A 12752-nucleotide genomic window follows, 5' to 3' on the forward strand; every position below is an offset into this window, starting at 1 on the left:
CAAGTGCACCTGTCTCCGCTATGGGTTGCCATGGCGACGCTCCAGTTGCCATGGCGCCCAACACGCTAATCGCCTTGCGAGGGCAGACTTACGGCAGTCTTCCCCCTGAAAGCCAGCTGTTCGCCGCGCAGATTGATTGTCTGGGCATGTGATGGAATGCTCTTCGTTGGAGACGGCAAGAAACTTCATTAAATGTTCTTTCGGGAGGGAAGAGCTAGAGGAAAAAAAAAAAAAAAAGGGAAACTTGCCACGCTCCGTCTCGCAGAACGAAATATTAGACTTGCAAAACAATCTGCGAGTCTCTGAAATCTTGTTATGAAGTCATAAAGTGGCGCGGAATCCACGCACGTCCCAAAACTGATAATTCGCCCCAAAATTGGGAGGGACATCAGCTCCGCTGAGCGCAGGATATTAAACTTGTTCCATGGAGCGCATTCCTGCTGAGCGAGCTAGAAGTATTTTAAAAATATATAATTTATGGCGCGGCTTGTCATACTGAAAATACCAAAAATTTGGATGTTCCCAGGGGGAATGACAGCAATAGTTTTTATATCTCTTGCATTTTTTTTTTTATACAAAAACTATTATGTACAATGTGTGCATGTAATTATATATATATATATATATATATATATATATATATATATATATATATATACACATATACATATACATACATACACACACACACACACACACAGTATATATTTATTACACATATATTTCAGGGATGTGCAGTCAGGGGCCTTGCCATGAACATTAAAAAAAAATAATCGAGCTTTGGGAGGATTGTAGGTAGCTGAAGTCCTACCACACCACTGGTAAAAAAAAAATATTGGGCCTCCTACAACTTATGATTCCGGAGATACGGGGCTCCTTGCGCAGCCTGCCAGTAGCTATATACAGAGCGGCCAGTTTAAATACAAGCTGACACACTCTGTTTGCAGCAGACAGAGGATGAGCTCCCAGTGCCTCTCCTCACTTCTTGTCAAAAGGGACTGAGCTCAATGGACTGCTTGGAGTCTTGGACCAATGATAAAGCAGCATTGGTCTCAGCTGTCCAATAAAAATGCTGCAGTGGAGGCACGCCTCTCACTGCAGTGTCACAGAAGGGGGAATGTGTCTAAAAGACAAATGCTCCCTTCCAGCCCAGCCCTCTTGACTACAAGGAAAAAACATGGATTGAAGTGTATAAGATTTACCCACAATCCCATGTTCTTCATATATCATATATTATTATGCTGAATGTTATAAGCTAATAATTTATTATTTATCTATATACTGTGAAATTACTGGTTGGTTAGTTAGTTAGAATGTCCAACTTCAGTAATTTGTCCGTTAAAGCCACCTGCTTGAGTACAGTTTTTGAAAATCGAGTAAATCCCCTTAAAAACAAAATATCATAATTATTTTCATATTACTGTAATTAACCCCTTGGTGGTCATAGCAACTTTTTATGTTACACGGTTTTTGCACAGCAGTTTTTTTAAACGTGATATTTTTGGAAATAAAATAGCTCATGAATATTAACCAAAAACAAAAACAAAAAAAAGATAACCCAGATTTTTTTGTATATTGTGAAAGATGATGTTACGCCAAGTAAATAGATACCCAACGTGTCATGCTTTAAAATAGCGCACACTTGTGGAATGGCGCCAAACATCAGTATTTAAAAATCTCCATATGCGAGGCTTTAAATTCTTTTTACAGGTTACATGTTTAAAGTTACAGAGGAGGTCTGCTCTAGTGCTAGTATTATTGCTCTCGCACTACGTTTTCTGCGTATGTAACCTGTGTGTATCTGGCTCTAAAACTAGCCAGTGCCTCACCACCAGCCACTGTTCTGTCCCTTATGGAATTAAATACATGAGCACTTTGCTCCAAGTTGCTAGGTGCTTCTGACCCTAGCTATGAGCCCCGATCTGCCTCCTTCCCTCCTGCTGCAGCCGATCTGACAACAGCTAGGAAGGAGATGGATGCTGCATAACTGCAACTTATCTCAGCTCTGAGCACTTTCCCCAGACTAGCAGTGGTAAGAGGAATGCAGAGGCTGATGACTCCAACCCCCCAATTCCTCTTGCATTATTCCATCTGGGGAAATCGATCAGGCAACAGCTCAGGTAGGAGATGGATGCTGAACAACAGCAGTTTGTCTTAGCTCTGAGCACTACTCCTCCCATTGACACCAATGATGGAACACTATTCCTCCCATTGACACCAAAGATGGAACACTATTCCTCCCATTGACACCAATGATGGAACACTATTCCTCCCATTGACACCAATGATGGAACACTATTCCTCCCATTGACACCAATGATGGAACACTATTCCTCCCATTGACACCAATGATGGAACACTATTCCTCCCATTGACACCAATGATGGAACACTATTCCTTCCATTGACACCAATGATGGAACACTATTCCTCCCATTGGCACCAATGATGGAACACTATTCCTCCCATTGGCACCAATGATGGAACACTATTCCTCCCATTGGCACCAATGATGGAACACTATTCCTCCTATTGACACAAATGAAGAGACACTATTCTTCCCACTGATACCAATGATACCAATAGGCAATTTACAGCAACCTCGACTGTTGGTGGCATAGTTATTAAAGTGGAGTCACCCCCCTTCCCAAGCAAAAAAGTTAGCAGCTGAACATACCGTACTAATAATTGGACACTTACCTGTCCTGGAATCCAGTGACGCCGGCACCACAGCCAATGTTTTCAGCGGCTCTGGGCTGCTGCTGCCATTGCCTGCAAGGGAAACAGGCAGAAAAGCATGGCGGCTTCACAGCCAGTTCCCTACTGTGCATATGCAAAGAACGCTGAGCTTTCTGAATGGCCTGGCGGTGGGGGAAGGAGGGGAAATTCCGAGTGATCTCACAGTGGCGAGATCTCTCGGAGGTGGGGATGAGTACCTGTCAAAAACAGGTACCACCCCCCAAAAGGTGGCACCTGGGGGGGGGGGGGGGGCGGCAAGATAAGAGGAGCTTCCACATTTGGGTGGAACTCTGCTTTATGTAGAATGTATGTTTCTTGCTAAAGAACATTATTTTAATCAAGTTGCTGTGGGCAATGTTCTGCTTTAAGTTAATTGGATAAACAAAGAAATAGTAATTTACTTTATAAACCTTATGCAAGACACAAAAGTCACAATTTAAAGAAAAATCCCCCCCCCCCCCCCCCATCAGGCACAAAACAATGCAGCGGTAGAAAAGGGTAACCTCAGAAGATCTAAAAACAGTAATAAAAGTAACAAAGACTATACAGCAACGCTGGAAAATCAAAAAACAATAGTAACAAAGACTATAGAGTAAGCCCCGGTTCACACTATTGCGACTTAAGCTGCACAGAATCACAAGACAAGGGAAACCTCATGGTTTACAATGGTGCCCCTTCTAATCAATGCAACTCAGCACAGTGCAATTATGAAAAAAAGGTTCCTGCATTACTCTGATGCGATTTACAGTGCGACTTGGCCCCACAGAATACGCAAAGTTGCATCAAAGTGGCACGGTAAAAAGCATCAAAGTCACATTGAAGTAGTGTGAACCGAGCCTTAAACATGCAATAGTTGGACTAAAATTCGTACAGTTTAGCAGGGACCAGCCAAATTTCGATCCATACATGGCCGCTCTGACAAGGTGAGAATTTCTTGCAATCAGCAGCCAATAGCTGTTACAATCATTGAATTCTGACAGCGGAGTTTCCCTGCTCTAAAAATACAATTGGGGAGATTTACTAAAACTGGAGTGGGCAAAATCTGGTGCAGCTCTGCATAGAAACCAATCAGCTTCTAATTTTTATTGTCAATGTTTGATTGAACAAGCTGAAGTTAGAAGCCGATTGGCTACCATACACAGCTGCTCCAGATTCTGAGTGCTCCAGTTTTAGTAAATCTCCCCCAATGTCTCAGTGTCAAGGATTCCTTTATCCACCTCGACTGGGTGGATAGAGGAATACGTATTTGTTTTTTTCTGTTCAGCAGAAAAAGAAAATCCATGATCCATTTGTGGCCATCTTAAACACTAGAAGATCTAAAAGCAGTGATAAAAGTAACAAAGTATCAAAGATCATAGGGTAACAATTACAAAATCGAAAAATAGTGATACAAGTAACATAGTTAGGTTGAAAAAAATAAAAATAAAGTCACAAGTCCATCTAGTTCTACCAAAAATATAAAGACATGTTAGCAAAGATCATAAAGTAATAATAAGATCTAAAAATAGTGATAAAAAAGTAACAAAGTAGCAAAGATCACAGAGTAATAATTACAAGATATAAAAATAATGATACAAGTAACAAAGTAGCAAAGATCATAAAGTAATAATAAGATCTAAAAAATAGTATTAAAAAAGTAACAAAGTAGCAAAGATCACAGAGTAATAATTACAAGATATAAAAATAATGATACAAGTAACAAAGTAGCAAAGATCATAGCGTATTAATTACAAGATCTAAAAAAAAAAGGGAAAAAAGTAACAAAAGATCAGAGTAATAACTACAGGATCTAAAAACAATAATAAAAGTAGCAAAGATCATAGAGCGGAGTTGCCTCCATAGCAAATTCTCCAAACAAACAAAGACGGCGTAACCACAGCAAAACCGGTTCAACTGTTGAAACTGAACTGGTCGCCGCCATGGCAACGGCTGAACACAAATCTCCAGAGGCTGCTAGTCCAGCATGGAAGGGAGACGCATTGGATGGGTCAGACAAATTTTTGGAACAATTCTCATAACTGGACATGGAAGCAGAAAGGAAAGCTGAGCAAAAAGCCGAGGCCGCTGTAGGTGAGTTTAAAATAAAATCGGTATATTAGTGTGTAACCCATACAGCGTCAAATCGCAGTAACGCACGCAGACGCCGAACATTTGCCTTACCTTTGATATGCCTGAGGAGAGGTGGGAGGGGTGTTGAAGACGTGGGAGTAGGGATGGTAGGGGGTCTTTTTCAAGGCTTGGATCAGGTTCTGTCTGTATTCTGGGTCTATACACCACAAGGACCCTTTCCCGATACTCTGAAACACAAGGAACACCACAATACATTAGATATAAAACACATGATTAAAAGGGTCACCATACACATTACAATCTGACCTTACAATCAACTCTGGATAGTTTAATGAGATCCTCATATAACGTAGTTTTGGTAGACTGAATATTCGGGACTCGTGCAAATGCACCAATACCTGAAACTGATACTTTCAGACTCAGTCCTTTGAGCCGTCAGTGGGTCTGCCCTGTTGACAGCTGAAGTGTTAAAGAAGTTAAAAAAAAATAAAAAATAAAAAGTCGGCAATGTTTAACAACAACATTGCTCAGCCACTGAAACACTAAAATAAAAAGAAACATTGTTTCTTTTTGAATCTTTCTGTTTCTTCATCTGCAGATCAAAGGGATGAACAAATGTTCCTCTGTTTAGCCCCTTATTAACTTTTAATTTACTCTAATCAGCCTTAATTAACTCCCTATTCTCCTCCATTTAATTATTTTCCTGCTTCCCCCCCCACCCCCCATGTCCATTTTATAAACGATAAACAAAACCTTTTTTTGATTGCTTTGTTAGTGAAGATTTTACACATATATATTAACATATATTTACACATTTCACATTGAAAGAGCGCAAAAAAAAAAAAATCAAATATTTAATTTGTAAATAACTCTTCAATGCTTTGTACCATTGCCGACAGCTGAAGTGAAAACAAAACAGTTGTGGTAGGTATCGGTAATTGATATCAGCGTGTACTAAAAGTATCGGTACTCGTAAAAAAAAAAAAAAAAAAAATAAATGGTATTGGTGCATGCCTACTGAATAGATTTATACCCAATCAAGAAAGTCCATCCAAAACATTATGGTTGGTAGATTTAAAAAGGGTAACTCCACAATCATGGGAAAAAATAAAAAATAAAAAATTATATAGCATATACAGTTATGACACAAGTCATATTGTAATTGAATATTATCAATGACCTTTCCTTTTCAATCTGCAGCGTTGTAATTTTCTGTAAAACGCAATATGGTGACCTAGAGGTGTTTTGAACAGAGATAGTATACAGCGCCCCCCCCCCCCCCCCCAGAAATTAAATTTCCTGCTTGAGTGATTGGCGATTGGCTCACTGATTTTTCCAGAAGTCTGCACTGAGATGCAAGTCAGATTTCAGGCATCCCCTGCAACAAAAACATCATTTTGGGTGAGATAATCCCAATAGGAACACGTCTAAAGGTATGCAGACCTTCACAATTTCCTCATTAGAGCCCCGCGCCAGCCGATTGATCATTATGAACCCACTCCCATTAAACTGACTCCGCACATGGACACAGAAAAACAGCTATTTCATCAGAAGAAAAAGGTTGGAAATGGCTTCAGAGCTTGTTAAAACCCCCGCAATGTGCACAGATCACCCAGAGGTGAACTAAAGGGGAGTTACTCCTTAAAGACGATTGTACAATCAAATTGTAATGTGCGCGATGATCTTTATGCCGCATACACACGATCGGACATTCCGACAACAAAATACCGTGTTTTTTTCCCACGGATGTTGGCTCAAACTTGTCTTGCATACACACGGTCACACAAAGTTGTCGGAATTTCCAAACGTCAAGAACGCGGTGACGTACAACACATACGACAAGCCGAGAAAAATTAAGTTCAATAGCCAGTGCGGCTCTTCTGCTCGATTCTGAACATGCGTGGAACTTTGTGCGTCGGAATTGTGTACACACTCAGAATTTACGCAAACGGATTCTGTTGTCGGAAAATTTGAGAACCAGATCTCAAATTTTGCACAACGGAAATTCCGATGGAAACTGTCCGATGGAGCCTACACACGGTTGGAATTTCCGACAACAAGCTCCAATCGCACATTTGCTGTTGGAAAGTCCCACCGTGTGTACGCGGCATAAGAGTTCTTAACGACATGCTGTATTCATCTGTAAATGTTTTAGGAATTGAATACTATGGAACAATGAAGGTAGTAGAGTGTGCAGCAGCAATATCAACTAACAGCTGCCTTTTAGCCTAATTCATGGAAGAACACAAACAGCTGTGCAATAGCTGCCACTTTAAGTGCCCCGTCGCTGGTGTCAGTGGGAGCAATAGTGCCCCGTCGCTGGTGTCAGTGGGAGCAATAGTGCCCCGTCGCTGGTGTCAGTGGGAGCAATAGTGCCCCGTCGCTGGTGTCAGTGGGAGCAATAGTGCCCCGTCGCTGGTGTCAGTGGGAGCAATAGTGCCCCGTCGCTGGTGTCAGTGGGAGCAATAGTGCCCCGTCGCTGGTGTCAGTGGGAGCAATAGTGTCCCGTCGCTGGTGTCAGTGGGAGCAATAGTGTCCCGTCGCTGGTGTCAGTGGGAGCAATAGTGTCCCGTCGCTGGTGTCAGTGGGAGCAATAGTGTCCCGTCGCTGGTGTCAGTGGGAGCAATAGTGTCCCGTCGCTGGTTTCAGTGGGAGCAATAGTGCCCCATCATCAGTATCCATGGGTGGAATAGTGCCCCTTCATTAGTGTCATTGGGAGGAGTAGTGTCCCATCATTGGTGTCAATGGGAGGAATAGCCCCATCATTGATGTCAGTGGATTGGATAATGTCATGCAAATGGCTCCAACTGACCTATGGGTTTTGGAAAGCCCAGATTTAAACACATGGGCTCACAAATACCGATTTAGCACAATTTCTGCAGTAGATGATCTCAGGGTTATCACAGCCAAGGCAGGATGATGTCACAGACCCCCTAAAAAAAACCCTCTCATCACAGATCTCCTCAAGTTCTCTGGAAGAGACCATGCCTTGACCTTCCATTCTCTGGAAGAGACCATGCCTTGCAGTGCAGAGTTCCTCCTGCCTTTTCAGTGCCCCCTTATTAATATACCCCCCCCCCCCCGAGCTAAAGACTAGCTTATTTAGCACTTTGAGGGGAGCAGCTTATACTCACTTTTTTACCTAGCGCGGAGTTCTTTATTTTTTAGACAAAGGAGCAGAGTCCTCCAGCAGCATAGAGTAGTTCAGGTGAGGAAAGTTAGCTAGAGAAAGGAGCAGAACCCTCCAGCAGTGCAGAGCATTTCATAGTTACATAGTAGGTGAGGCTGAAAAAAGACACAAGTCCATCAAGTCCAACCTATGTGTGTGATTATGTGTCAGTATTACATTGTACATCTCTGTATGTTGCAGTTGTTCAGGTGGTTATCTAATAGTTTCTTGTAACTATCAATGCCCCTCGCTGAGACCACCGCCTGTGGAAGGGAATTTCACATCCTTGCCGCTCTTAGCCCTTGTACACATGGTCGGAGAATCCGTCAGAATGTGTCCTATCGGACCGTGTTGTCTGATAATCCGACTGTGTGTGGTATGCATGGGACTGATTCCGTCGGACCCAATTTTCCAACATGTTGGAAATATTTCCCGACCAACTAGGCCGATCGGACATACTCCGATCATGTGTAGAGAATTTTGATCGGACCAAGTGCCACGCATGCTCAGATAAAATTCCTACATCAAAGCTATTGGCTACTAGCCTGAATGTAGTCCCATCGTAACGAAATTACGTCATCACGTTCTGAAAGATCGTATTTTTCGCCAACTTTGTCCGACCGTGTGTATACAACAGTTTCGGACAAGATCCGACGGACAAAATCTGACGGATTTGGTTGTGGAAATCTCCGACCGTGTGTACAGGGGCTTACAGTAAAGAACCATCTACACAGTTTAGGGTTAAACCTCTTTTCTTCTAATTTTAATGAGTGGCCACAAGTCTTGTTAAACTCCCTTTTGGGAAAAAGTTTGCTCCCTATTGTGGGGTCCCCAGTACGGTATTTGTATATTGAAATCACATCCCCTCGCAAGCGTCTCTTCTCCAGAGAGAATAAGTTCAGTGCTCACAACCTTTCCTCATAACAAATATCCTCCAGACCCTTTATTAGCTTTGTTGCCCTTCTTTGTACTCCCGCCATTTCCAGTACATCCTTCCTGAGGACTGGTGCCCAGAACTGGACAGCATATTCCAGGTGCGGCCGGACCAGAGTCTTGTAGAGCGGGAGAATTATTTTATCTCTGGAGTTGATCCCCTTTGTAATGCAAGCCAATATTCTGTTTGCTTTGTTAGCAGCAGCTTGGCATTGCATGCCATTGCTGAGCCTATCTACTAGGACCCCCAGGTCCTTTTCCATCCCAGATTCCCCTAGAGGTTCTCCCCCCAGTGTATAGATTGCATTCCTATTTTTGCCACCCAAATGCATTATTTTACATTTTTCTACATTGAACCTCATTTGCCATGTAGTTGCCCACTCCATTCATTTGTTCAGATCTTTTTGCAAGGTTTCCACCTCCTGCGGAGAAGTTATTGCCCTGCTTAGCTTAGTATCGTCCGCAAATACAGAGATTGAACTGTTTACCCCATCCTCCAGGTTGTTTATGAATAAATGAAATAGGATTGGTCCCAGGACAGAACCCTGGGGGACCCCACTACCCACCCCTGACCATTCCGGGTACTCTCCATTTATCACCACCCTCTGAACTCGCCCTTGTAGCCAGTTTTCAATCAATGTACTCGCCCTATGGTCCATGCCAACAGACCTTATTTTGTAGAGTAAACCTTTTTGGGGAACTGTGTCAAATGCTTTTGAAAAATCCAGATACACCACGTCCACGGGCCTTCCTTTATCTAGTTGGCAACTCACCTCCTCATAGAAGGTTAATAGATTGGTTTGGCAAGAATGATTCTTCATAAATCCATGCTGATTACTGCCAATGATACCGTTCTCATTACTAAAATCTTGTATATAGTCCCTCATCCCCTCCAAGTGTTTACATACTATTTATGTTAGGCTAACTGGTCTGTAAATTCCCAGAGATGTATTTTGGGCCCTTTTTAAATATTGTTGCTACATTGGCTTTTCTCCAATCAGCTGGTACCATTCCAGTAAGTAGACTGTCAGTAAAAATTAGGAACAATGGTTTGGCAATTACTTGACTGAGTTCCCCAAGTACCCTTGGGTGCAAGCCATCTGGTCCCGGTGATTTATTAATGTTAATTTCAAGAGAGGAGAGTTAGATAAAGGAGCAGAGTCCTCCATCAGTGCAGAGTATTTCAGGAGAGGAGAGTTAGAGAAAGGAGTAGAGTCCTAAAAACACAAGCCAATGTAAGCTCTCAATATTTATTTGATTTATTCTTCCTAAATGTTAATCTTCTGCAGAGATTTTAAAAAATCCAGCCATAAAAAATAAAAAGATCGGTCTGCAGCTCACCAGCCACTGAAAAACAAACATGCCAGCATGGCCGCTCCCGTTCTTCCATTCATTGTTGGCAGAGGTCCTCTAAGAGTCTTACTGGTGCAATGTGAAGCTGTGTTGCCGTCTGTGAGGATAATGGATCTAACCGGTCCTAATCTGCCAGAAATGTGGCCTATTTATTCTCAATATGTACAATGATTCGCTCTCAGCTTTTTGAGGATGCCATGAAGAGGCACTCCAGTTCAATTAGGGCTCTCCACAAGCCGCAGTCCCCGAATAACAATCTCCCCGGCTGCCTACACACTCAAGTTAAGCGTCAGATAAATGATGTGAAAGTCTGCAGAAGCACATTTCCCCCCAACCCCTGTGCCCCCCACACTACGTCATTCCATCACATCGAACCCCCTCATCTCTCAGCCCTCTGGGGTAGAGGAAATTATTCAGAACCCCGGGATCAATTTAATGATAAAATTTATCATGGAGTAAAAATACATTTTGTCATTGATGCTTTTATCGGATACTGGGGAGCTAAACACAATGGAGGAGGCGAGATATCCACCAAGAAAAAGTTATTTCACTTTCTTTACTAGTGCCCCCCTAAAAGTCTTCATTGAGCCATGAAATATGTTGGGGTAGGAGGAAGAGCATGAGATATCATGGAGGAAAAAAAAATAATCTTTATACATTCTCAAAATCAATCAGCACTTGAAGAGAAGAGAACAAAGAAAAGGAGAACAAAAAAAAAAAAAAAAAAAGAAGAACATACAAGAGAAGAGAAGACAGGACAAGACAAGAGCAATGAGATGAGAGAAGAGAAAAAAAAAAAAGGGAGAGAAGAGGAGAAAAAAATAAATAAAAAAGGAGGAGAGGTGAGAGACGAGGAAAAAAAAAAAAGTAGAGATGAGAGAAGAAAACAGGAAGAGAGGAGAGGACAGGAGAACAGAAAAAATAAAAAAAAATAAAAGAAGAAATTAACACAAGAGCAGACAGGACAAGACAAGGGAAGATAAAGGAAAAAAAAAGTAGTAGAGGATATCAGAAAAGGAAAGAAAAAAAAAAAAAAAAAAAAAGGGAAGGAGAGAAAAAAAATAGAAGAAAAGAGAAGGAAAAAAAAAAAGGAGAAAGAAATGAACACAAGAGAAGACAGGACAAGACAAGGGAAGAGAAAAAAAAATAAATAAAAAAAAAAGGGAGGAGGAGATCAGAGTAGAGAAGAAAAGAAGAGAAAAAAAAAAAAAAAGCACAAGAGAAGTCAGGACAAGAAAAGACAAAAAAAAAAAAAAAAAGAAAGAAAAGAAAAAAATAAATAAAAAAAAGAGGATAGATGAGAGAAAAAGGGAGAGAAGAGAGTGAAGAAGAGAGAAGAGAAGATAAAAACGTAAAGAGAAAAAAATAAGGATAGAAGAAGAGGAAAAAAAAAAAAAAAAGGAGAGCGAAGAGAAGAGAAAAATGAAACAAGAGGGGAAAAAAAAGAGAAAGTGAAAAAGAAGAAGAAGAAGAAGAGGAGGAGAGAGGAGAAGGAGAAGGAGAAGAGAAAAGAGAAGAGAGCTATACAGGAATAGATTTTCAAATTAACATTTGTATGAAAAAACTTTGGAGTGAACGGACTTTCCCGAATGACAACCACTGTAGTAATTTGTTCATCTAAAGAAATAAATTCCATCCTTCTCCTTTTGAATCTTCTTGGCACTGCGGTGAATAACGAATGTGAATTTGACTTACTAACTGTTATGCCGCTTACACACGATCGGACTTTCCGACAACAAAACCGCAGATTTTTGTTGGAAGGTTGTTGGTTCCAACTTATTTTGCATACACACGGTCACACAAATGTTGGCCAACAATTCCGAACGTGGGAACGCAGTGACGTACAACAAGCCGATAAAAAGGTTCTATAGCCAGTGATGGCGAACCTTGGCACCCCAGATGTTTTGGAACTACATTTCCCATGATGCTCATGCACTCTGCAGTGTTGTTGAGCATCATGGTAAATGTAGTTCCAAAACATCTGGGGTGCCAAGGTTCGCCATCACTGTTCTATAGTCATGTGATATCTCTGTTACAAACGCTAGTTTTACAAGACTGAGCACTTCTGGCTCGTACTTGATTCCGAGCATGTGTGAACTTTTGTGCGATGGACTCGTGTACACACGATCGGAAAGTCCGGCGACAACGTTTTGTTGCCAGAAAATTTGAGAACCTGCTAGCCAACATTTTTTGGTGGAAAGTCCGACAACAAAATGTTCGATGGAGCGTACACACGGTTGGACTTTCAGCCAACAGGCGCACATCCAACATTTTCTGTTGGAAAGTCCGATCGTGTGTACACGGCATTAGAAAATCGAATGAACATTCTTAAAACAAGTAAATTCCACCAGTGTATGACCAGCTATAGAGAGATAAAGGAGACTGTAGACAGATGGATAGGTGGTGGTTATAAATAAAATATAATGAATTCTGTATATAAAAAGGGAAATAAGGAAAAAGGAGAATAAAGTGCAGAAAAAGGAAAGACA

The 12752-nt window shown here is 41.5% G+C and overlaps 1 protein-coding gene across 5 annotated transcripts in view; it reads right to left on the reverse strand.

Moving 5' to 3' along the window:
* The window catches only part of FOXN3 (forkhead box N3), a 267558-nt gene that overhangs the window by 104809 nt on the left and 149997 nt on the right, over positions 1-12752 (reverse strand). For all 5 annotated transcript variants that reach the window (XM_077463748.1, XM_077463745.1, XM_077463749.1 and 2 more), the window contains exon 3: positions 4899-5035. In XM_077463748.1, coding sequence (XP_077319874.1) covers positions 4899-5035 — 137 coding nt within the window. The remainder of the gene's footprint in view (positions 1-4898; positions 5036-12752) is intronic.

Source organism: Lithobates pipiens, unplaced genomic scaffold, assembly GCF_037356315.1.
Source record: "Lithobates pipiens isolate NorthernLeopardFrog02 unplaced genomic scaffold, aLitPip1_a1.2 Scaffold_30, whole genome shotgun sequence".
NCBI lineage: Eukaryota > Metazoa > Chordata > Amphibia > Anura > Ranidae > Lithobates > Lithobates pipiens.